At 40.9% G+C, this 26,685-nt stretch overlaps 2 protein-coding genes and 1 pseudogene across 2 annotated transcripts; all 3 read left to right on the top strand.

Moving 5' to 3' along the window:
- Positions 1-765: 765 nt before the first annotated feature.
- LOC113125182 (extracellular calcium-sensing receptor-like) lies at positions 766-4,923 on the top strand (annotated as a pseudogene).
- A 5,060-nt stretch (positions 4,924-9,983) lies between these two features.
- Positions 9,984-14,054, top strand: LOC113124984 (extracellular calcium-sensing receptor-like). Its single transcript, XM_026298210.1, has 8 exons — positions 9,984-10,090; positions 10,282-10,576; positions 10,654-10,943; positions 11,244-11,539; positions 12,338-12,537; positions 12,667-12,888; positions 12,994-13,117; positions 13,198-14,054. Exons 1-8 carry the CDS (start codon positions 9,984-9,986, stop codon positions 14,052-14,054), a joined length of 2,391 nt encoding a protein of 796 aa, XP_026153995.1.
- A 4,346-nt stretch (positions 14,055-18,400) lies between these two features.
- On the top strand, positions 18,401-22,513 carry LOC113124456 (extracellular calcium-sensing receptor-like). Its single transcript, XM_026297340.1, has 8 exons — positions 18,401-18,507; positions 18,699-18,993; positions 19,065-19,354; positions 19,658-19,953; positions 20,751-20,956; positions 21,086-21,307; positions 21,411-21,534; positions 21,615-22,513. Exons 1-8 carry the CDS (start codon positions 18,401-18,403, stop codon positions 22,511-22,513), a joined length of 2,439 nt encoding a protein of 812 aa, XP_026153125.1.
- Positions 22,514-26,685: the final 4,172 nt, after the last annotated feature.

The raw sequence follows: 26,685 nt of genomic DNA, 5'->3' as shown, positions 1-26,685 counted from the left end.
AAAACATACAGTACAATACTAGTATCTTGCAATTCAATAACCTATTGGGTAGAAAAGACAAAAACAGATATAAAATAACATAAAATAAAATAAACCCTTGTACCCTAAGTACAATGTTTGCTAAAACAAAGAGTCACCATCATGGTTATAGGCCAAATCTGTTGGACACACAAGGTATTTGACTCATGAATCTGAAATGAATCTGAAATGAAATGAAGCTCTCAATATGCTTTGTAATCACAAAGAAAACAAGTTTAAACAAAACAAAGGCAAACAAGCTCTGATGGACATACAGATATAAACAAAAATACAGGCACTGTGTGATTGTTTTGGTTGTAAAGTGTTCTGTAGTTCCACCCAATCGGGAGAAAAAGAAAAAGTGGGTGATAACTGATAATTAAATTGGTAAAATACAGCACACACTATAGTAACCATACTGTGCAACCTACATACAGCCCAACAAAATAAAATATTTGAACTTAAAGACAGAAAAACTTAGAAAAGACATCCTCTGTCTTTTGAAAGATTACAGCAGAAGGAGGGATTACCGGAAAAGCTATATAAACCACTAAAAACGCACTAATGTTCACATGCACTTTTGGGATGGAGATCTCTTTTCTCTTTATTGGTCTGAGGTTGGCTCTGTGTTTTTATGGGTTGAACTCAGCTCTTACGTTGAATGGTTGTGGGGATGGTCTGAAACAAAGTGATGGGTGCACAGAGATTAGAGCTGCTGCTGGGGTCAGTGCTGAGGCTTTATCTGTGAAATGTAAACTGCAAGGTACCACACTTCCTTCTGCCTTCTCAATGGATGGTGATTATGTTATTGGGGGGTGTTTTCTCTATACACTATAACATGCACGCAGTGAAGCATAACTACACCACAGTGCCTGAGCCACTGAAGTGCACAGGGAGGTAAGTAAGGGGGGAGAAGTGGTTTTGTTGTGTGGGACAGATGTTTTCATTTAATTTATGTTATTACCATATGTGTACTAACAAAAAGCTATGAATAGCATTTCTCCTGCTTTTAGTATTTACTTATAAAATTATGAATTATCTTTATCATGTACTTTGCATCAAAACAGTAATATAAGTATCTCTGTGCAGCATTGCCACCCGTGAACTGCGCATTTCACGTGCAATGGTCTTTGCCATCGAGGAGATTAACAACAGTACAAAACTGCTCCCAGGCATCAGGCTCGGTTATCAGATCTATGACTCATGTGCCTCAGTGCCCATGGCGGTGCATGTGGCATTTCAGCTTTCTAATGGTCTGGACCCTGAGTTTTATACCAGTGACAACTGCTCAAAATCTGGTATGGTGATGGCTGTTGTTGGTGAAACTGGTTCCACACCATCCATCAGCATTTCACGCATCATTGGATCCTTTAATATTCCTCAAGTAAGTGTTTTGGATTTTTTTTTTTTTTTTTACTCTGTTGTTACAGAATTATACTGTATTGTCTTTTGTTTCCTTCAGGTGAGTCACTTTGCCACTTGTGCATGCCTATCCAATAAGCGTCAGTACCCAAGTTTCTTCAGAACAATTCCCAGTGACCATTTCCAGGCTGCTGCTCTGGCCAAGCTGGTGAAACACTTTGGCTGGACTTGGATAGGTGCTGTCCGGTCAGATTCAGATTATGGAAATAATGGCATGGCATCTTTTCTGGAGGCAGCACACAAAGAGGGGATCTGTGTTGAATACTCTGAATCTTTCTATCGGACCAACCCACGTAGCAGGATCCAGAGAGTGGCTGATGTTATCCGCAGGTTTCTACATCTCTGATTTTGCTTGTGTTCTTGTCCTGTGTGCACACACATACACACAGACATATGGACACAAAGAAAAAACGAAGCTAGAAATATGTAACGGTTTTATGGCAAATTGACATGGTATCATTTTCATGTTTGTTGCTTGCATATAATAAAAATAGCCTACTCAGTGAGAGAATACTTCAGATTCAACAACTCTAAAAAATAACTACTTTTTGTGTTGGTCATTGTAAGAAATATTTGAAACAGATGTGTGCTTGCCTTGGTATAATAAAATGCACTGTAATGTGTCTCCAGGTCAACAGCTATAGTTGTTGTTGCATTTGCAGCATCTGGAGACATGAAGATTCTTTTGGAGGAGCTGTCTCGTGAACCTTCCCCACCTCGTCAGTGGATAGGCAGTGAGGCCTGGGTAACTCACCCAGACATGCATCACTTCACCTTCTGTGATGGAGCCATCGGATTTGGGATTCAGAAATCTGTCATCCCAGGTCTGAGAAACTTCCTGTTGGATCTCTCTCCCACTAAAGTGGCAGCCTCCCCAATTCTTACTGAGTTCTGGGAGAGTGCATTCAACTGCAGACTGGAAAAAAGTGAGAGACATCTGACTTTTTTATATTATACTGTGTTGTAGTTGTTTTGTTTGTTGAATTCTTAAATTGACCCTCATGATAAAGTAGTTTAAGACCAACCTCAAACTTTTATTTGACTGTAATGAAAAAAGACATGAAGTCCACCTAAGGTGGATGTCTGAAAAATCTCACTTTATATAATGGTGTATAAAACAGTCTACAGAAAAAATTATAAATAAAGATTATGAATATCATGTATCAGTTAGTGTAGATGTTTTATTTATGTTATGTCATTCTGTTGACTTGATGACTTTCAGATCACTCATATTTTAATGTTAATGTGAGCTGACATATCTAAAGTTAAAAACGGCATGGTGTACAAGTTTCACAAAGAATTAGAAAAATATACATATATAGTTTTGTGCAAATCACATTCTGATCTCCTTAATATTCAGTAACAGAGCAAAATATAAAAACAGAAAAATGAATACTAAAGTAATATGATAGTCATAGTGGGTGACATGGTGACATGTTAGTTAGCATTGTCACCTCACAGTAAGATGGTTATAGGTGGTCTTTCTGTGTGGAGTTTACATGTTCTACATGTGTATCAGGGGTTTTCTTTAGGTACTCTGACTTCCCCCACACAGTGCAAACACATGCAGATTATGATTAGGTTAATTGGTGAATGTGAGTGTGAGTTGTTGTCTGTCTCTGTATCTCAGCCCATGTGTCAGTCAAGTCCAACTGTGAAGGATAAGCAATAGAGAATGGATGTGTAGATAATTGTCAAAACTAAAAATCTCTGTATGTTTGTAGGTGCTGCCACAGACAAAAATGTGTGTGATGGAACTGAGGACATACAGAAACTCCAGAACCCGTACACTGACACATCTCAGCTCCGAATCACTAACATGGTGTACAAGGCTGTTTATGCAATAGCACATGCCATTCATAATGCAGTGTGTCAGGAGACTAATTCTCAGTGTGACAGACTCAGCAGGATAGAGTCCAAACAGGTCAGTTAAAGTGAATAATTGAAGAGGCCAATACCCTTCTTTAGCAATGATGTCACTTTTATGAAATTAAGAACTATTCTTATTTATTTTACACAGTTTTTTGCTATTCCTCACTCATTGTCCTCACAGGTTCTTACTCATCTGAAGAAAGTAAACTTTTCCCAAAATGGTTATCCTGTGTCATTTGATGCCAATGGGGATCCTGTGGCCACATATGAGCTGGTTAACCGGCAGAAAAGTGAGAGTGGCAGCATTGTGTTTGTGACAGTAGGGCAATATGATGCATCACTGCCACTGGGCCAGGAGTTCCATATCAACAGGAACATCACCTGGGTGGAAGGCAGGACACAAGTGAGGAACAGAGATATATTCAACATTGGTGAACTGAGTCATATCAGCTGTTGTATCAAAACTGCATATCTGTGTGATTCTGTCATTGTGTATTGTGTCCGTCAGGTTCCTGTGTCAGTGTGCACTGACAGCTGTCCTAAAGGAACTCATAAAGTGCTGCAGAAAGGAAAACCCATCTGCTGTTATGATTGTGTACCATGTCCTGAGGGAGAGATTAGCAATGCTACAGGTAAAATCCATTGTTTTCTCATGTATATCACCACATCAATGATGTGACTGCTAAAGGTCCTTTTTGATTTATATTTTCAGATTCCACTGATTGTTTCCCTTGTCCCAATGAGTTCTGGCCTAATGCAGAGAAAGACACATGTTTTCCCAAGCCTGTAGAGTTTCTTTCCTTCAGTGAGATCCTGGGAGTCATCCTGGCTACGTTCTCAGTTGGTGGTGCCTGTCTGGCCATTATAACAGCGACTATATTCTTTCAACACAGAACATCCCCGATTGTCAGGGCCAACAACTCTGAGCTGAGCTTCCTGCTGCTCTTCTCCCTGACTCTGTGTTTCTTATGTTCATTAACTTTCATTGGAGCACCCTCTGAGTGGTCCTGCATGCTGCGCCACACAGCGTTTGGGATCACCTTTGTCCTCTGTATCTCTTGTGTTCTGGGGAAAACTATGGTGGTGTTAATGGCCTTCAAAGCTACACTTCCAGGTAGTAATGTCATGAAATGGTTTGGTCCTACCCAGCAAAGAATGACTGTAATATTATTTACATTTATCCAAGTTTTAATATGTACTGTTTGGTTGATTGTTAGTCCCCCTTTTCCAATGAAAAACTTCACCATATACAAAGAAAGAATCATCCTGGAGTGTGCGTTAGGCTCAGCTATTGGGTTCTGGGCTGTGCTCGGGTACATAGGCCTGCTGGCTGTCTTTTGCTTTGTGTTAGCTGTCCTGGCCCGGAAACTGCCTGATAATTTTAATGAAGCCAAGTTTATCACCTTCAGCATGCTGATATTCTGTGCAGTCTGGATCACTTTTATCCCAGCATATGTCAGCTCTCCTGGGAAGTTTACTGTGGCTGTGGAGATATTTGCCATTCTGGCCTCCAGTTTTGGGCTAATATTGTGTATATTTACTCCAAAGTGTTTCATCATTTTGTTTAAGCCAGAGAAGAACACCAAGAAACATCTGATGAACAAAAATTAATCCTAGTACAGTTTCTGAGGTTTGGAAATAGGATATAAACATTTCATCTTCTTGTTGTTCCAAACTTCAAAATTTACTTTATTTTGCATTTGTTCTGATGTTGTTAGTATTATGTTATCTTGAAATTTTGTGAATATCCTTTTAAGATATCGTTTCATTTATAATTACATTTTCATTCTGTGTTAAAAAATAGAAGTAAAAAATCTAAAATGTGACAGAATTCATCTCTTTATATTTTGACATCAATATTGGATGAGATTCATTGGTCTGGCCAGCCAGACTCTTTTCTGTTCTACACAAAGAATTAGTCTGGAATCGCTTTGGCTGAGATCGACTTCCAGGGGGCAGGCTAATGGACACAGAATAAACCAATCAGAGAAAAGAACGATATGACGTGAGCAAAGCCGACAGTGAGATAAGTCAATGGTGTACCATAGCGCAGGGATGCTAGTGAATCACTGTTGTTGTTATTGTTGTAAACACATGAGAATACACAGTTGGAGCTGGCATAGAGCAAAGTTCCGAACAAGTCAGTGTGTATGTGCAAGATTTTGTCAAGTTCGAGAAGAAAATAAATTTTTTTACTGTCCGAAACCATACAAAATGCTTCTTCACCTGCACAACGTGCCATCCTCCAAACGCACAGAAAAAGTGAGTAAATTCTATAATGAAGCTTGAAATTTTATGCCACTTCTCGGAGGCGTGCACATAATTATCTGGCTCACCTCAGATTATTTCCATATGAACAGTGTGCTCAGTGCGAGGTGGAATCACATTAGCTATAATGAGGTGAGAGAGGACAAACCGTACCGCTCCTTGCTTTCATATGGATTGGTTTTATTGCTATTATGAGTGTTTACAAATAGAAGTAGACCTTTTACAGATTCTAATGATATATTGCTCTTATCTGTACGATCAAGACTGACAGAGTAATTTAAGTTCATTTCAGCATTATCAGGAGAAGATGCCACAAAACACTCGTGTTTGTCGACCCCTGAGGGTTAAATCTGATTGGACGACGGGAGCGTAAAGCCTGCCCCATTACAGTTAAACCGCTGTGATTGGCACGGCTCATTTGAAAGAGTCCCTATGGCAGGGGTCCACACCCACATTCTTTCGCCCGTTTATGCGTGCTGCTGACTGGGCAGTCATAACACCCTCACGTCTCAGTGAGGGAGGCATCAGTAGACCGATGCGATTGATGTAAGATTGCCTTGGGGAAAACTCCTGCCTCAGGTCATCAGGGTAAGAAACAGCTCCCTTATTTCCCATCTCCTCAGGGTTTCCAGAGCTGTCTCCATGCACTCCAGGTATGGGTCCAGAAGCCAGCTAGTGAGCTAGAAGTCAAAAATTATAGTGATTTCTTGATCCCTGAGGAGAAAATGAAGAAGTTTCCTGTACTGGGGAATGGTCGGGTCAGATATTACAAAATTAACCAGTCATTCTGGCAAACGCAATGTGAAATCTGTGTCATCATGACCATGTAAAAGATTCCTGACCTGCACTGATTTCTAAGCTATTCCAAATCAAGCAAAAAACTCCTCTCCCTCGATTGCCTGGAAATAACGGGTGTAGAGGAATGGTTGCATCCTACGCTAGCACTTTGGAAAAGTAACCCCCCTCGTCGTCCACTCATGTATATTCACCCATAGCATCTGTGTGAGTCAAGACTTATGGAACCCTGCAGAATGGTGGCTAGGAAGGGAAGGGGGCAATAGGCAGAGTGGAGATGAGGTTGGTGTGTGGAGACACTGACCCATGTAATCGAAAAATGATTTTCAATGATTGATTATTCTTACCGATGTCATGATTTGTGTATCAATTTGTATGGATCACAACCCCGTCTAACACAAGTACCCAGGACACTGAAGCAGAGTATACCAAGGTTTATTAAATGCAGTACAATGAATGAAATGTGGATCGTGGTTGAAGGCCAATGGTGATGAGTGATGATCCAAGAAGAGTCGGCAGGTGGTGGTTTCTCCGACGGCCAGTACCGGTACAGCCGGGCTGGTTCTCGGAGATGGAGGTGATATGTCCGTCTCGGGTCCGCAGAGCAATATCTGACGGTGTATGGGTCCCTCTGGGGCCTACCAGAGGCCGGGCTCTCTCCAGGCTCGGAAAACAGGAAACAGATAAGAGAACCAGGTTAATAAAGGAAAGACACAGTAACAGAAACAGTTCTCGCACCAACCTCCTCCGGAGCGGGGAGCACAATAGGTGCCTGTTTAGTGTCAACGAACAGTCAAAATAGTAATCCACTAGAGAGAAAGCGTCCCCCACGCCGAGTCTATTCCTCTCCGTGGGTCCGATAGTACAGTGCAAGGTCCATAGCTAGCTCCTCCGAGCCGTATCCACTTAACCAAAAGAACAGAAAAACGCTGGTCACATTGGTGACTCCTCCGATCTCCAGTAGTGCCGGGAGCTAATCGGCTTCCTCGAGAAGGGTCTAACACAGTCACCGAAAAGAATGAAAAGTCACTTGCCATAAGCTGATGATTCCTCCGATCAAAGCAAACAATTAACCACCGAGCATATACTGCCGGAACGTGAATCCTCACGGGAATAATGCGAACAAACAATCCGGCGATCTGTGTCCCCACGATCCCTGCTACTTAAGCCAGGTCCGCAGGTGACACAGATCAGTAATCAAACCAAGCTCAGGACAGAGCACCCAAAACATTTCCCCTTGTCCCTTCAAAATAAAATCCCCGAACCGGAAGCCTAGTTTCGGGGATATGACAACCGATTTTGATTTTTATCAGGTGTCACTGTATTCTTGATTTTTACAGGTTGATTCACAGAGTTTACTAAGGAGCTGATGTGTTTTCATAGTCATATCTCATGTTTAGTATAGTCTAGTATAGTCTGGTACAAAGGGACACAGTGTTCTTAAGGATGTTGGTGAGGAGTATCTGGGAGAAAGGTTCCTTAGGACACTAGGCGTGAGGAAGGGACAAGTATAACAGAGCACACCCAGAATGGAGGGTTAACTATCGAATGAAAATATAGGATTTTGGAAAATAGCCTTATTAGGGAATAACTTTGTGTCTACTCTGTATCTGATTATGTGAATGATTATTTGATTTACTTTGCACTGCCCCGGGTGTGTGTGCACGGTGTGTGTGTTCACTTGCTGTGTGTGTGCACTTGGGATTGGGTTAAATGCAGAGCACAAATTCCGAGTATGGGTCACTTTCAAGTCACTTTCACTTTCACTTTCACTTTCACTTTCACTTCACATGTCTGTTTAAGTAGCGGCCTGAGCCCAGTAGGAGCTGAGCAACTGGGGAAGACTCTGATTGTGTTCTAGTGTGTGTTCTGGTCCTTTCTTGCAAGAAATATATTCTGAAAAAGACAGTCTGTCTGCACTCTCTTTATTGGTCACCCAAAGGTTTTTTGCCACAACACCCTTTATTGCTACGGGTTCTCTTGTGGACAAGCTGCCTCTAGAGGGCCCAGCTGAGATAAGCGTGGAGATGTGAAAGTGGGGTGAGGATGTGTGCTGCTTGTACTTGGCATGCTTGCTCTCACCAGCGTGGTGGGATGCGTGTGCAAACACTGCCATGGCTGCCTTATGAGCGGCAGGGGTCAGCTGTACCACAGAAGAAAAAAAATGCCCTTAGCAACAGTAACAGAAAATTTATTGTACACCCAAATACATGCAAACGTTAACCTCTTTATTAACAGTTGGGAGCTAGGCCTCGGGGTCGGCTGCTGGCTAGGTGGCCTGGTGGTACCCGCCCACTAGTTTTACTGTTAACCCATCCTTGGGAGGGAGGGGGAGGGTGCGGTAGTACTTCGCTGCAAAGCACTCTCTAAGTTAGGGATGTTGGGAAAAACCCATTGCTGTCAGACCGTTTATGTGAATAATGGGCGAAAAGGTGGAGGCTGGGGCCTTTAGATTTGTGGGCTTGCTAGTTGCAGAACAGACACAAATGGTGACGGTTAGAGACCTAAGCCAGACTTTGAAATTTTAATGTTATTCACTTTACGTGCCAGCATTAATAATGTTGTGGCTAATCAGTGTGTATGGGATCTACAGTATGTGGACGTGACTGAGGTCCTTTGGTTTGGAAATGGGGCCTGTACTAGGGGGGCATTGACAATTTTTACATAAGTGCACTATTGTGAGGATGGGATGGGGCCCATGAGGAACAGCACAGCTGCATCTCAGATGGACAGAACTTTGGCTACACAAAAATTGAATTAACTATTTTGTCATTTAACAAACTTATTTATTTAATATTTTCTAAAAAACATACAGTACAATACTAGTATCTTGCAATACAATAGCTTATTGGGTAGAAAAGACAAAATCAGATATAAAATAACATAAAATAAAATAAACCTTTGCACCCTAAGTACAATGTTTGCTAAAACAAAGAGTCACCATCATGGTTATAGGCCAAATCTGTTGAACACACAAGGTATTTGACTCATGAATCTGAAATGAATCTGAAATGAGCTGAAGCTCTCAATATGCTTTGTAATCACAAAGAAAACAAGTTTAAACAAAACAAAGGCAAACAAGCTCTGATGGACATACAGATATAAACAAAAATACAGGCACTGTGTGATTGTTTTGGTGTAAAGTGTTCTGTAGTTCCACCCAATCGGGAGAAAAAGAAAAAGTGGGTGATAACTGATAATTAAATTGGTAAAATACAGCACACACTATAGTAACCATACTGTGCAACCTACATACAGCCCAACAAAATAAAATATTTGAACTTAAAGACAGAAACTTAGAAAAGACATCCTCTGTCTTTTGAAAGATTACAGCAGAAGGAGGGATTACCTGAAAAGCTATATAAACCACTAAAAACGCACTAATGTTCACATGCACTTTTGGGATGGAGATCTCTTTTCTCTTTATTGGTCTGAGGTTGGCTCTGTGTTTTTATGGGTTGAACTCAGCTCTTACGTTGGATGGTTGTGGGGATGGTCTGAAACAAAGTGATGGGTGCACAGAGATTAGAGCTGCTGCTGGGGTCAGTGCTGAGGCTTTATCTGTGAAATGTAAACTGCAAGGTACCACACTTCCTTCTGCCTTCTCAATGGATGGTGATTATGTTATTGGGGGTGTTTTCTCTATACACTATAACATGCACGCAGTGAAGCATAACTACACCACAGTGCCTGAGCCACTGAAGTGCACAGGGAGGTAAGTAAGGGGGAGAAGTGGTTTTGTTGTGTGGGACAGATGTTTAAATTTGATTTATGTTATTACCATATGTGTACTAACAAAAAGATATGAATAGCATTTCTCCTGCTTTTAGTATTTACTTATAAAATTATGAATTATCTTTATCATGTACTTTGCATCAAAACAGTAATATAAGTATCTCTGTGCAGCATTGCCACCCGTGAACTGCGCATTTCACGTGCAATGGTCTTTGCCATCGAGGAGATTAACAACAGTACAAAACTGCTCCCAGGCATCAGGCTCGGTTATCAGATCTATGACTCATGTGCCTCAGTGCCCATGGCGGTGCATGTGGCATTTCAGCTTTCTAATGGTCTGGACCCTGAGTTTTATACCAGTGACAACTGCTCAAAATCTGGTATGGTGATGGCTGTTGTTGGTGAAACTGGTTCCACACCATCCATCAGCATTTCACGCATCATTGGATCCTTTAATATTCCTCAAGTAAGTGTTTTGGATTTTTTTTTTTTTTTTACTCTGTTGTTACAGAATTATACTGTATTGTCTTTTGTTTCCTTCAGGTGAGTCACTTTGCCACTTGTGCATGCCTATCCAATAAGCGTCAGTACCCAAGTTTCTTCAGAACAATTCCCAGTGACCATTTCCAGGCTGCTGCTCTGGCCAAGCTGGTGAAACACTTTGGCTGGACTTGGATAGGTGCTGTCCGGTCAGATTCAGATTATGGAAATAATGGCATGGCATCTTTTCTGGAAGCAGCACACAAAGAGGGGATCTGTGTTGAATACTCTGAATCTTTCTATCGGACCAACCCACGTAGCAGGATCCAGAGAGTGGCTGATGTTATCCGCAGGTTTCTACATCTCTGATTTTGCTTGTGTTCTTGTCCTGTGTGCACAGACATACACACACACATATGGACACAAAGAAAAAACGAAGCTAGAAATATGTAATGGTTTTATGGCAAATTGACATGGTATCATTTTCATGTTTGTTGCTTGCATATAATAAAAATAGCCTACTCAGTGAGAGAACACTTCAGATTCAACAACTCTAAAAAATAACTACTTTTTGTGTTGGTCATTGTAAGAAATATTTGAAACAGATGTGTGCTTGCCTTGGTATAATAAAATGCACTGTAATGTGTCTCCAGGTCAACAGCTATAGTTGTTGTTGCATTTGCAGCATCTGGAGACATGAAGATTCTTTTGGAGGAGCTGTCTCGTGAACCTTCCCCACCTCGTCAGTGGATAGGCAGTGAGGCCTGGGTAACTCACCCAGACATGCATCAGTTCACCTTCTGTGATGGAGCCATCGGATTTGGGATTCAGAAATCTGTCATCCCAGGTCTGAGAAACTTCCTGTTGGATCTCTCTCCCACTAAAGTTGCAGCCTCCCCAATTCTTACTGAGTTCTGGGAGAGTGCATTCAACTGCAGACTGGAAAAAAGTAAGAGACATCTGACTTTTTTATATTATACTGTGTTGTAGTTGTTTTGTTTGTTGAATTCTTAAATTGACCCTCATGATAAAGTAGTTTAAGACCAACCTCAAACTTTTATTTGACTGTAATGAAAAAAGACATGAAGTCCACCTAAGGTGGATGTCTGAAAAATCTCACTTTATATAATGGTGTATAAAACAGTCTACAGAAAAAATTATAAATAAAAATTATGAATATCATGTATCAGTTAGTGTAGATGTTTTATTTATGTTATGTCATTCTGTTGACTTGATGACTTTCAGATCACTCATATTTTAATGTTAATGTGAGCTGACATATCTAAAGTTAAAAACGGCATGGTGTACAAGTTTCACAATGAATTAGAAAAATATACATATATAGTTTTGTGCAAATCACATTCTGATCTCCTTAATATTCAGTAACAGAGCAAAATATAAAAACAGAAAAATGAATACTAAAGTAATATGATAGTCATAGTGGGTGACATGGTGACATGTTAGTTAGCATTGTCACCTCACAGTAAGATGGTTATAGGAGGTCTTTCTGTGTGGAGTTTACATGTTCTACACATGTATCAGGGGTTTTCTTTAGGTACTCTGACTTCCCCCACACAGTGCAAACACATGCAGATTATGATTAGGTTAATTGGTGAATGTGAGTGTGAGTTGTTGTCTGTCTCTGTATCTCAGCCCATGTGTCAGTCAAGTCCAACTGTGAAGGATAAGCAATAGAGAATGGATGTGTAGATAATTGTCAAAACTAAAAATCTCTGTATGTTTGTAGGTGCTGCCACAGACAAAAATGTGTGTGATGGAACCGAGGACATACAGAAACTCCAGAACCCGTACACTGACACATCTCAGCTCCGAATCACTAACATGGTGTACAAGGCTGTTTATGCAATAGCACATGCCATTCATAATGCAGTGTGTCAGGAGACTAATTCTCAGTGTGACAGACTCAGCAGGATAGAGTCCAAACAGGTCAGTTAAAGTGAATAATTGAAGAGGCCAATACCCTTCTTTAGCAATGATGTCACTTTTATGAAATTAAGAACTATTCTTATTTATTTTACACAGTTTTTTGCTATTCCTCACTCATTGTCCTCACAGGTTCTTACTCATCTGAAGAAAGTAAACTTTTCCCAAAATGGTTATCCTGTGTCATTTGATGCCAATGGGGATCCTGTGGCCACATATGAGCTGGTTAACTGGCAGAAAAGTGAGAGCGGCAGCATTGTGTTGGTGACAGTAGGGCAATATGATGCATCACTGCCACTGGGCCAGGAGTTCTATATCAACAGGAACATCACCTGGGTGGAAGGCAGGACACAAGTGAGGAACAGAGATATATTCAACATTGGTGAACTGAGTCACATCAGCTGTTGTATCAAAACTGCATATCTGTGTGATTCTGTCATTGTGTATTGTGTCCGTCAGGTTCCTGTGTCAGTGTGCACTGACAGCTGTCCTAAAGGAACTCATAAAGTGCTGCAGAAAGGAAAACCCATCTGCTGTTATGATTGTGTACCATGTCCTGAGGGAGAGATTAGCAATGCTACAGGTAAAATCCATTTTTTTCTCATGTATATCACCACATCAATGATGTGACTGCTAAAGGTCCTTTTTGATTTATATTTTCAGATTCCACTGATTGTTTCCCTTGTCCCAATGAGTTCTGGCCTAATGCAGAGAAAGACACATGTTTTCCCAAGCCTGTAGAGTTTCTTTCCTTCAGTGAGATCCTGGGAGTCATCCTGGCTACGTTCTCAGTTGGTGGTGCCTGTCTGGCCATTATAACAGCGACTATATTCTTTCAACACAGAACATCCCCGATTGTCAGGGCCAACAACTCTGAGCTGAGCTTCCTGCTGCTCTTCTCCCTGACTCTGTGTTTCTTATGTTCATTAACTTTCATTGGAGCACCCTCTGAGTGGTCCTGCATGCTGCGCCACACAGCGTTTGGGATCACCTTTGTCCTCTGTATCTCTTGTGTTCTGGGGAAAACTATGGTGGTGTTAATGGCCTTCAAAGCTACACTTCCAGGTAGTAATGTCATGAAATGGTTTGGTCCTACCCAGCAAAGAATGACTGTAATATTATTTACATTTATCCAAGTTTTAATATGTACTGTTTGGTTGATTGTTAGTCCCCCTTTTCCAATGAAAAACTTCACCATATACAAAGAAAGAATCATCCTGGAGTGTGCGTTAGGCTCAGCTATTGGGTTCTGGGCTGTGCTCGGGTACATAGGCCTTCTGGCTGTCTTTTGCTTTGTGTTAGCTGTCCTGGCCCGGAAACTGCCTGATAATTTTAATGAAGCCAAGTTTATCACCTTCAGCATGCTGATATTCTGTGCAGTCTGGATCACTTTTATCCCAGCATATGTCAGCTCTCCTGGGAAGTTTACTGTGGCTGTGGAGATATTTGCCATTCTGGCCTCCAGTTTTGGGACTAATATTGTGTATATTTACTCCAAAGTGTTTCATCATTTTGTTTAAGCCAGAGAAGAACACCAAGAAACATCTGATGAACAAAAATTAATCCTAGTACAGTTTCTGAGGTTTGGAAATAGGATATAAACATTTCATCTTCTTGTTGTTCCAAACTTCAAAATTTACTTTATTTTGCATTTGTTCTGATGTTGTTAATATTATGTTACCTTGAAATTTTGTGAATATCCTTTTAAGATATCGTTTCATTTATAATTACATTTTCATTCTGTGTTAAAAAATAGAAGTAAAAAATCTAAAATGTGACAGAATTCATCTCTTTATATTTTGACATCAATATTGGATGAGATTCATTGGTCTGGCCAGCCAGACTCTTTTTCTGTTCTACACAAAGAATTAGTCTGGAATCGCTTTGGCTGAGATCGACTTCCAGGGGGCAGGCTAATGGACACAGAATAAACCAATCAGAGAAAAGAACGATATGACGTGAGCAAAGCCGACAGTGAGATAAGTCAATGGTGTACCATAGCGCAGGGATGCTAGTGAATCACTGTTGTTGTTATTGTTGTAAACACATGAGAATACACAGTTGGAGCTGGCATAGAGCAAAGTTCCGAACAAGTCAGTGTGTATGTGCAAGATTTTGTCAAGTTCGAGAAGAAAATTAATTTTTTTACTGTCCGAAACCATACAAAATGCTTCTTCACCTGCATAACGTGCCATCCTCCAAACGCACAGAAAAATTGAGTAAATTCTATAATGAAGCTTGAAATTTTATGCCACTTCTCGGAGGCGTGCACATAATTATCTGGCTCACCTCAGATTATTTCCATATGAACAGTGCGCTTAGTGCGAGGTGGGATCACATTAGCTATAATGAGGTGAGAGAGGACAAACCGTACTGCTCCTTACTTTCATATGGATTGCATAAAAAGAGATATTTTGCTTTCGATTTGAATTGTTTCCTAAAAAAAAGAAGACATTTCAACCTGTCTATGCATATATTTCTCATGTTTTGAGGCAAGTATTCGCTGAGATTCAGGTTGTTTTATTTACGTCTATGAAGACAGGAGAAAGAGAAGCGACCCCACCCTGTCTGCTTTATTTTACAAAAGCACAGCGTTTTATTGCTATTATGAGTGTTTACAAATAGAAGTAGACCCTTTACAGATTCGAATGATATATTGCTCCTATTTGTACGATCAAGACTGACAGAGTAATTTAAGTTCATTTCAGCATTATCAGGAGAAGATGCCACAAAACTCGTGTTTGTCGACCCCTGAGGGTTAAATCTGATTGGACAGCAAAGGCAGCAAAGGTTAGAATACTATTGATCTCTCTCCAGAGAGGCGAGCCCTCATACTGAGCACATTAGACTTCACACCCAGATTTACAAAAATCTGAGTGGGCTGGGAAGAGCTCTTTCCGGAACACCCAACCTAACCAGATGGGGGCAACTGTGGTCTTTAGTTACGGCTCTTCCTGGGAGCAAACTAGTAACAGCAGGTCATCAGGGTAAGAAACAGCTCCCTTATTTCCCATCTCCTCAGGGTTTCCAGAGTTGTCTCCATGCACTCCAGGTATGGGGCTAGAAGCCAGTTAGTGAGCTAGAAGTCAAAAGTTATAGTGATTTCTTGATCCCTGAGGAGAAAATGAAGAAGTTTCCTGTACTGGGGAATGGTCGGGTCAGATATTACAAAATTAACCAGTCATTCTGGCAAATGCAGTGTGAAATCTGTGTCATCATGACCATGTAAAAGATTCCTGACCTGCACTGATTTCTAAGCTATTCCAAATCAAGCAAAAAACTCCTCTCCCCCGATTGCCTGGAAATAACGGGTGTAGAGGAATGGTTGCATCCTACGCTAGCACTTTGGAAAAGTAACCCCCCTCGTTGGCCACTCATGTATATTCACCCATAGCATCTGTGTGAGTCAAGACTTATGGAACCCTGCAGAATGGTGGCTAGGAAGGGAAAGGGGCAATAGGCAGAGTCGAGATGAGGTTGGTGTGTGGAGACACTGACCCATGTAATCGAAAAATGATTTTCAATGATTGATTATTCTTACCGATTTTGATTTTTATCAGGTGTCACTGTATTCTTGATTTTTACAGGTTGATTCACAGAGTTTACTAAGGAGCTGATGTGTTTTCATAGTCATATCTCATGTTTAGTATAGTCTAGTATAGTCTGGTACAAAGGGACACAGTGTTCTTAAGGATGTTGGTGAGGAGTATCTGGGAGAAAGGTTCCTTAGGACACTAGGCGTGAGGAAGGGACAAGTATAAAAGAGCACACCCAGAATGGAGGGTTAATTATCGAATGAAAATATAGGATTTTGGAAAATAGCCTTATTAGGGAATAACTTTGTGTCTACTCTGTATCTGATTATGTGAATGATTATTTGATTTACTTTGCACTGCCCCGGGTGTGTGTGCACGGTGTGTGTGTTCACTTGCTGTGTGTGTGCACTTGGGATTGGGTTAAATGCAGAGCATAAATTCCGAGTATGGGTCACCATACTTGGCCAGTTAAGTCACTTTCACTTTCACTTTCACTTTCACTTTCACTTCACATGTCTGTTTAAGTAGCGGCCTGAGCCCAGTAGGAGCTGAGCAACTGGGGAAGACTCTGATTGTGTTCTAGTGTGTGTTCTGGTCCTTTCTTGCAAGAAATATATTCTGAAAAAGACAGTCTGTCTGCACTCTCTTTATTGGTCACCCAAAGGTTTTTTGCCACAACACCCTTTATTGCTACGGGTTCTCTTGTGGACAAGCCACCTCTAGAGGGCCCAGCTGAGATAAGCGTGGAGATGTGAAAGTGGGGTGAGGATGTGTGCTGCTTGTACTTGGCATGCTTGCTCTCACCAGCGTGGTGGGATGCGTGTGCAAACACTGCCATGGCTGCCTTATGAGCGGCAGGGGTCAGCTGTACCACAGAAGAAAAAAAATGCCCTTAGCAACAGTAACAGAACATTTATTGTACACCCAAATACATGCAAACGTTAACCTCTTTATTAACAGTTGGGAGCTAGGCCTCGGGGTCGGCTGCTGGCTAGGTGGCCTGGTGGTACCCGCCCACTAGTTTTACTGTTAACCCATCCTTGGGAGGGAGGGGGAGGGTGCGGTAGTACTTCGCTGCAAAGCACTCTCTAAGTTAGGGATGTTGGGAAAAACCCATTGCTGTCAGACCGTTTATGTGAATAATGGGCGAAAAGGTGGAGGCTGGGGCCTTTAGATTTGTGGGCTTGCTAGTTGCAGAACAGACACAAATGGTGACGGTTAGAGACCTAAGCCAGACTTTGAAATTTTAATGTTATTCACTTTACGTGCCAGCGTTAATAATGTTGTGGCTAATCAGTGTGTATGGGATCTACAGTATGTGGACGTGACTGAGGTCCTTTGGTTTGGAAATGGGGCCTGTACTAGGGGGGCATTGACAATTTTTACATAAGTGCACTATTGTGAGGATGGGATGGGGCCCATGAGGAACAGCACAGCTGCATCTCAGATGGACAGAACTTTGGCTACACAAAAATTGAATTAACTATTTTGTCATTTAACAAACTTATTTATTTAATATTTTCTAAAAACATACAGTACAATACTAGTATCTTGCAATTCAATAACCTATTGGGTAGAAAAGACAAAAACAGATATAAAATAACATAAAATAAAATAAACCCTTGCACCCTAAGTACAATGTTTGCTAAAACAAAGAGTCACCATCATGGTTATAGGCCAAATCTGTTGGACACACAAGGCATTTGACTCATGAATCTGAAATGAATCTGAAATGAACTGAAGCTCTCAATATGCTTTGTAATCACAAAGAAAACAAGTTTAAAAAAAACAAAGGCAAATAATCTCTGATGTACATACAGGTATAAACAAAAATACATGCATTGTGTGATTGTTTTTGTGTAAAGTGTTCTGTAGTGCCACCCAATGGGGAGAAAAAGAAAAAGTGGGTGATAACTGATAATTAAATTGGTAAAATACAGCACACACTATAGTAACCATACTGTGCAACCTACATACAGCCCAACAAAATAAAATATTTGAACTTAAAGACAGAAAACTTAGAAAAGACATCCTCTGTCTTTTGAAAGATTACAGCAGAAGGAGGGATTACCTGAAAAGCTATATAAACAACTAAAAAAGCACTAATGTTCACATGCACTTTTGGGATGGAGATCTCTTTTCTCTTTATTGGTCTGAGAATAGCTCTGGGTTTGACTGGGTTGAACTCAGCTCTTATGTTGAATGGTTGTGGGGATGGTCTGAAACAAAGTGATGGGTGCACAGAGATTAGAGCTGCTGCTGGGGTCAGTGCAGAGGCTTTATCTGCGAAATGTAAACTGCAAGGTACCACTCTTCCTTCTGCCTTCTCAATGGATGGTGATTATGTTATTGGGGGTGTTTTCTCTATACACTATAACATGCACGCAGTGAAGCATAACTACACCACAGTGCCTGAGCCACTGAAGTGCACAGGGAGGTAAGTAAGAGGGAGAAGTGGTTTTGTTGTGTGGGACAGATGCTTTCATTTGATTTATGTTATTACCATATGTGTACTAACAAAAAACTATGAATAGCATTTCTCCTGCTTTTAGTATTTACTTATAAAATTATGAATTGTCTTTATCATGTACTCTGCATCAAAACAGTAACATGAGTATCTGTGTGCAGCATTGATGGCCGTGAACTGCGCTTTTCACATGCAATGGTCTTTGCCATCGAGGAGATTAACAACAGTACAAAGCTGCTCCCAGGCATCAGGCTCGGTTATCAGATCTATGACTCATGTGCCTCAGTGCCCATGGCGGTGCATGTGGCATTTCAGCTTTCTAATAGTCTGGACCCTGAGTTTTACACCAGAGATAACTGCTCAAAATCTGGTATGGTGATGGCTGTTGTTGGTGAAACTGGTTCCACACCATCCATCAGCATTTCACGCATCATTGGGTCCTTTAATATTCCTCAAGTAAGTGTTTTGGATACATATTTCTTTCTGTTGTTACAGAATTATACTGTATTGTCTTTTGTTTCCTTCAGGTGAGTCACTTTGCCACTTGTGCATGCCTATCCAATAAGCGTCAGTACCCAAGTTTCTTCAGAACAATTCCCAGTGACCATTTCCAGGCTGCTGCTCTGGCCAAGCTGGTGAAACACTTTGGCTGGACTTGGATAGGTGCTGTCCGGTCAGATTCAGACTATGGAAATAATGGCATGGCATCTTTTCTGGAAGCAGCACACAAAGAGGAGATCTGTGTTGAATACTCTGAATCTTTCTATCGGACCAACCCACGTAGCAGGATCCAGAGAGTGGCTGATGTTATCCGCAGGTGTCTACATCTCTGATTTTGCTTGTGTTCTTGTCCTGTGTGCACAGACATACACACACACATATGCACACAAAGAAAAAATGAAGCTAGAAGAAATATGTAATGGTTTTATGGCAAATTGACATGGTATCATTTTCATGTTTGTTGCTTGCATATAATAAAAATAGCCTACTCAGTGAGAGAATACTTCAGATTCAACAACTCTAAAAAATAACTACTTTTTGTGTTAGTCATTGTAAGAAATATTTGAAACAGATGTGTGCTTACCTTGGTATAAGAAAATGCACTGTAATGTGTCTCCAGGTCAACAGCTATAGTTGTTGTTGCATTTGCAGCATCTGGAGACATGAGGATTCTTTTGGAGGAGCTATCTCGAGAACCTTCCCCACCTCGTCAGTGGATAGGCAGTGAGGCCTGGGTAACTCACCCAGACATGCATCAGTTCACCTTCTGTGATGGAGCCATTGGATTTGGGATTCAGAAATCTGTCATCCCAGGTCTGAGAAACTTCCTGTTGGATCTCTCTCCCACTAAAGTGGCAGCCTCCCCAATTCTTACTGAGTTCTGGGAGAGTGCATTCAACTGCAGACTGGAAAAAAGTAAGAGACATCTGACTTTTTTATATTATACTGTGTTGTAGTTGTTTTGTTTGTTGAATTCTTAAATTGACCCTCATGATAAAGTAGTTTAAGACCAACCTCAAACTTTTATTTGACTGTGATGAAAAAAGACATGAAGTCCACCTAAGGTGGATGTCTGAAAAATCTCACTTTATATAATGGTGTATAAAACAGTCTACAGAAAAAATTATAAATAAAGATTATGAATATCATGTATCAGTTAGTGTATATGTTTTATTTATGTTATGTCATTCTGTTGACTTGATGACTTTCAGATCACTCATATTTTAATGTTAATGTGAGCTGACATATCTAAAGTTAAAAACGGCATGGTGTACAAGTTTCACAATGAATTAGAAAAATATACATATATAGTTTTGTGCAAATCACATTCTGATCTCCTTAATATTCAGTAACAGAGCAAAATATAAAAACAGAAAAATGAATACTAAAGTAATATGATAGTCATAGTGGGTGACATGGTGACATGTTAGTTAGCATTGTCACCTCACAGTAAGATGGTTATAGGTGGTCTTTCTGTGTGGAGTTTACATGTTCTACACATGTATCAGGGGTTTCTTTAGGTACTCTGACTTCCCCCACACAGTGCAAACACATGCAGATTATGATTAGGTTAATTGGTGAATGTGAGTGTGAGTTGTTGTTTGTCTCTGTATCTCAGCCCATGTTTCAGTCGAGTCCAACTGTGAAGGATAAGCAGTAGAGAATGGATGTGTAGATAACTGTCAAAACTAAAAATCTCTGTATGTTTGTAGGTGCTGCCACAGACAAAAATGTGTGTGATGGAACTGAGGACATACAGAAACTCCAGAGCCCGTACACTGACACATCTCAGCTCCGAATCACTAACATGGTGTACAAGGCTGTTTATGCAATAGCACATGCCATTCATAATGCAGTGTGTCAGGAGACTAATTCTACAACTCAGTATGACAGAATCAGCAGGATAGAGCCCAAACAGGTCAGTTAAAGTGAATAATTGAAAAAGCCAATACCCTTCTTTAGCAATGATGTCACTTTTATGAAATTAAGAACTATTCTTATTTATTTTACACATTCTGTTGCTATTCCTCCCTGATTGTCCTCACAGGTTCTTACTCATCTGAAGAAAGTAAATTTTTCCCAAAATGGTTATCCTGTGTCATTTGATGCCAATGGGGATCCTGTGGCCACATATGAGCTGGTTAACTGGCAGAAAAGTGAGAGTGGCAGCATTGTGTTTGTGACAGTAGGGCAATATGATGCATCACTGCCACTGGGCAAGGAGTTCCATATCAACAGGAACATCACCTGGGTGGAAGGCAGGACACAAGTGAGGAACATTGATATTCAACATTGGTGAACTGAATCATATCAGCTGTTGTATCAAAACTGCATATCTGTGTGATTCTGTCATTGTGTATTGTGTCTGTCAGGTTCCTGTGTCAGTGTGCACTGACAGCTGTCCTAAAGGAACTCATAAAGTGCTGCAGAAAGGAAAACCCATCTGCTGTTATGATTGTGTACCATGTCCTGAGGGAGAGATTAGCAATGCTACAGGTAAAATCCATTGTTTTCTCATGTATATCACCACATCAATGATGGGACTGCTAAAGGTCCTTTTTGATTTATATTTTCAGATTCCACTGATTGTTTCCCTTGTCCCAATGAGTTCTGGCCTAATGCAGAGAAAGACACATGTGTTCCCAAGCCTGTAGAGTTTCTTTCCTTCAGTGAGATCCTGGGAGTCATCCTGGCTACGTTCTCAGTTGGTGGTGCCTGTCTGGCCATTATAACAGCGACTATATTCTTTCAACACAGAACATCCCCGATTGTCAGGGCCAACAACTCTGAGCTGAGCTTCCTGCTGCTCTTCTCCCTGACTCTGTGTTTCTTATGTTCATTAACTTTCATTGGAGCACCCTCTGAGTGGTCCTGCATGCTGCGCCACACAGCGTTTGGGATCACCTTTGTCCTCTGTATCTCTTGTGTTCTGGGGAAAACTATGGTGGTGTTAATGGCCTTCAAAGCTACACTTCCAGGTAGTAATGTCATGAAATGCTTTGGTCCTCTACAGCAGAGAATGACTGTATTAAATTTCACATTTATCCAAGTTTTAATATGTACTGTTTGGTTGATTGTTAGTCCCCCTTTTCCAATGAAAAACTTCACCATATACAAAGAAAGAATCATCCTGGAGTGTGCGTTAGGCTCAGCTATTGGGTTCTGGGCTGTGCTCGGGTACATAGGCCTGCTGGCTGTCTTTTGCTTTGTGTTAGCTGTCCTGGCCCGGAAACTGCCTGATAATTTTAATGAAGCCAAGTTTATCACCTTCAGCATGCTGATATTCTGTGCAGTCTGGATCACTTTTATCCCAGCATATGTCAGCTCTCCTGGGAAGTTTACTGTGGCTGTGGAGATATTTGCCATTCTGGCCTCCAGTTTTGGACTAATATTGTGTATATTTGCTCCAAAGTGTTTCATCATTTTGTTTAAGCCAGAGAAGAACACCAAGAAACATCTGATGAACAAAAATTAATCCTAGTACAGTTTCTGAGGTTTGGAAATAGGATATAAACATTTCATCTTCTTGTTGTTCCAAACTTCAAAATTTACTTTATTTTGCATTTGTTCTGATGTTGTTAGTATTATGTTACCTTGAAATTTTGTGAATATCCTTTTAAGATATCATTGTTTCATTTATAATTACATTTTCATTCTGTGTTAAAAAATAGAAGTAAAAAATCTAAAATGTGACAGAATTCATCTCTTTATATTTTGACATCAATATTGGATGAGATTCATTGGTCTGGCCAGCCAGACTCTTTTTCTGTTCTACACAAAGAATTAGTCTGGAATCGCTTTGGTTGAGATCGACTTCCAGGGGGCAGGCTAATGGACACAGAATAAACCAATCAGAGAAAAGAACGATATGACGTGAGCAAAGCCGACAGTGAGATAAGTCAATGGTGTACCATAGCGCAGGGATGTTAGTGAATCACTGTTGTTGTTATTGTTGTAAACACATGAGAATACACAGTTGGAGCTGGCATAGAGCAAAGTTCCGAACAAGTCAGTGTGTATGTGCAAGATTTTGTCAAGTTCGAGAAGAAAATTAATTTTTTTACTGTCCGAAACCATACAAAATGCTTCTTCACCTGCATAACGTGCCATCCTCCAAACGCACAGAAAAAGTGAGTAAATTCTATAATGAAGCTTGAAATTTTATGCCACTTCTCGGAGGCGTGCACATAATTATCTGGCTCACCTCAGATTATTTCCATATGAACAGTGCGCTTAGTGCGAGGTGGGATCACATTAGCTATAATGAGGTGAGAGAGGACAAACCGTACCGCTCCTTACTTTCATATGGATTGCATAAAAAGAGATTGTTTGCTTTCGACTTGAATTGTTTCATTTAAAAGAAGACATTTCAACCTTTCTATGGATATATTTCTCATATTTTGAGGCAAGCATTCGCTGAGATTCAGGTTGTTTTATTTACGTCTATGAAGACAGGAGAAAGAGAAGCGACCTCACCCTGTCTGTTTTATTTTACAAAAGCACAGCTTTTTATTGTTATTATGAGTGTGTACAAATAAAAGTAGACCCTTTACAGATTTGAATGATACATTGCTCTTATTTGTATGATCAAGACTGACAGAGTAATTTAAGTTCATTTCAGCATTATCAGGAGAAGATGCCACAAAACTCGTGTTTGTCGACCCCTGAGGGTTAAATCTGATTGGACAGCAAAGGCAGCAAAGGTTAGAATACTATTGATCTCTCTCCAGAGAGGCGAGCCCTCATACTGAGCACATTAGACTTCACACCCAGATTTACAAAAATCTGAATGGGCTGGGAAGAGCTCTTTCCGGAACACCCAACCTAACCAGATGGGGGCAACTGTGGACTTTAGTTACGGCTCTTCCTGGGAGCAAACTAGTAACAGCAGGTCATCAGGGTAAGAAACAGCTCCCTTATTTCCCATCTCCTCAGGGTTTCCAGAGTTGTCTCCATGCACTCCAGGTATGGGGCTAGAAGCCAGCTAGTGAGCTAGAAGTCAAAAGTTATAGTGATTTCTTGATCCCTGAGGAGAAAATGAAGAAGTTTCCTGTACTGGGGAATGGTCGGGTCAGATATTACAAAATTAACCAGTCATTCTGGCAAATGCAGTGTGAAATCTGTGTCATCATGACCATGTAAAAGATTCCTGACCTGCACTGATTTCTAAGCTATTCCAAATCAAGCAAAAAACTCCTCTCCCCCGATTGCCTGGAAATAACGGGTGTAGAGGAATGGCTGCATCCTATGCTAGCACTTACGAAAAATAACCCCCCTCCTTGGCCACTCATGTATATTCACCTGCAGCATCTGTTTGAGTCAAGACTTATGGAACCCTGCAGAATGGTGGCTAGGAAGGGAAGGGGGCAATAGGCAGAGTGGAGATGAGGTTGGTGTGTGGAGACACTGACCCATGTAATCGAAAAATGATTTTCAATGATTGATTATTCTTACCGATTTTGATTTTTATCAGGTGTCACTGTATTCTTGATTTTTACAGGTTGATTCACAGAGTTTACTAGTGTAGAATAGTCTGGTACAAAGGGACACAGTGTTCTTAAGGATGTTGGTGAGGAGTATCTGGGAGAAAGGTTCCTTAGGACACTAGGTGTGAGGAAGGGACAAGTATAACAGAGCACACCCAGAATGGAGGGTTAACTATCGAATGAAAATATAGGATTTTGGAAAATAGCCTTATTAGGGAATAACTTTGTGTCTACTCTGTATCTGATTATGTGAATGATTATTTGATTTACTTTGCACTGCCCCGGGTGTGTGTGCACGGTGTGTGTGTGTTTACTTGCTGTGTGTGTTCACTTGGGATTGGGTTAAATGCAGAGCACAAATTCTGAGTATGGGTCACCATACTTGGCCAGTTAAGTCACTTTCACTTTCACTTTCACTTTCACTTCACATGTCTGTTTAAGTAGCGGCCTAAGCCCAGTCGGAGCTGAGCAACTGGGGAAGACTCTGATTGTGTTCTAGTGTGTGTTCTGGTCCTTTCTTGCAAGAAAGGAAAGGAAATATTCTGAAAAAGACAGTCTGTCTGCACTCTCTTTATTGGTCACCCAAAGGTTTTTTGCCACAACACCCTTTATTGCTACGTGGACGAGCTGCCTCTAGATGGCCCAACTGAGATAAGCATGGAGATGTGAATTTGGGGTGAGGACGTGTGCTGCTTGTACTTGGCATGCTTGCTCTCACCAGCGTGGTGGGATGCGTGTGCAAACACTGCCATGGCTGCCTTATCAGTGGCAGGGGTCAGCTGTACCACAGAAGAAAACAGTAACAGAACATTTATTGTACACCCAAATACACGCAAACGTTAACCTCTTTATTAGCAACAGCAACAGAATGTTGCATACACCGAAATGTAACATTGCTGTTTTTTCAACAGAGTATTGTTCTCTGCTGTTAATCAAACCCACAATCCCTGGCTTAGAAAGCCAATGCATTGGCCATTAGGTCACTGTGATTTCCTGCCAGAGGTTCGTGTGGCCCACGGTCCAGATCCACAACAAAAAGAGGCATGCAGAGACAAGATAGCACCTGCTGTCTCATTTACTTTTCAGGCACAGTTGGGAGCTAGGCCTCAGGGTCGGCTGCTGGCTAGGTGGCCTGGTGGTAGCCGCCCACTAGTTTTACTGCTAACCCATCCTTGGGAGCGAGGGGGAGGGTGCGGTAGTACTTCGCCGCAAAGCACTCTCTAAATTAGGGATGTTGGGAAAAACCCATCGCTGTCAGACCGTTTATGTGAATAATGGACGAAAAGGTGGAGGCTGGGGCCTTTAGATTTGTGGGCTCGCTAGTTGCAGAACAGACACAAATGGTGACGGTTAGAGACCTAAGCCAGACTTTGAAATTTTAATGATATTCACTTTACGTGCCAGCGTTAATAATGTTGTGGCTAATCAGTGTGTATGGGATCTACAGTATGTGGACGTGACTGAGGTCCTTTGGTTTGGAAATGGGGCCTGTGCTAGGGGGGCATTGACAATTTTTACATAAGTGCACTATTGTGAGGATGGGATGGGGCCCATGAGGAACAGCACAGCTGCATCTCAGATGGACAGAACTTTGGCTACACAAAAATTGAATTAATTATTTTGTCATTTAACAAACTTATTTATTTAATATTTTCTAAAAAACATACAGTACAATACTAGTATCTTGCAACACAATAGCTTATTGGGTAGAAAAGACAAAAACAGATATAAAATAACATAAAACAAAATAAACCCTTGCTCCCTAAGTACAATGTTTGCTAAAACAAAGAGTCACAATCATGGTTATAGGCCAAATCTGTTGGACACACAAGGCATTTGACTCATGAATCTGAAATGAATCTGAAATGAACTGAAGCTCTCAATATGCTTTGTAATCACAAAGAAAACAAGTTTAAACAAAACAAAGGCAAACAATCTCTGATGTACATACAGGTAAAAACAAAAATACATGCATTGTGTGATTGTTTTTGTGTAAAGTGTTCTGTAGTGCCACCCAATGGGGAGAAAAAGAAAAAGTGGGTGATAACTGATAATTAAATTGGTAAAATACAGCACACACTGTAGTAACCATACTGTGCAACCTACATACAGCCCAACAAAATAAAATATTTGAACTTAAAGACAGAAAACTTAGAAAGGA

The sequence above is a fragment of the Mastacembelus armatus genome, chromosome 13, assembly GCF_900324485.2.
Source record: "Mastacembelus armatus chromosome 13, fMasArm1.2, whole genome shotgun sequence".
Classification (NCBI taxonomy): Eukaryota; Metazoa; Chordata; class Actinopteri; order Synbranchiformes; family Mastacembelidae; genus Mastacembelus; species Mastacembelus armatus.
Note: the sequence above shows the minus strand (reverse complement) of the source record. Positions and strands in the feature narration are given on the sequence as shown.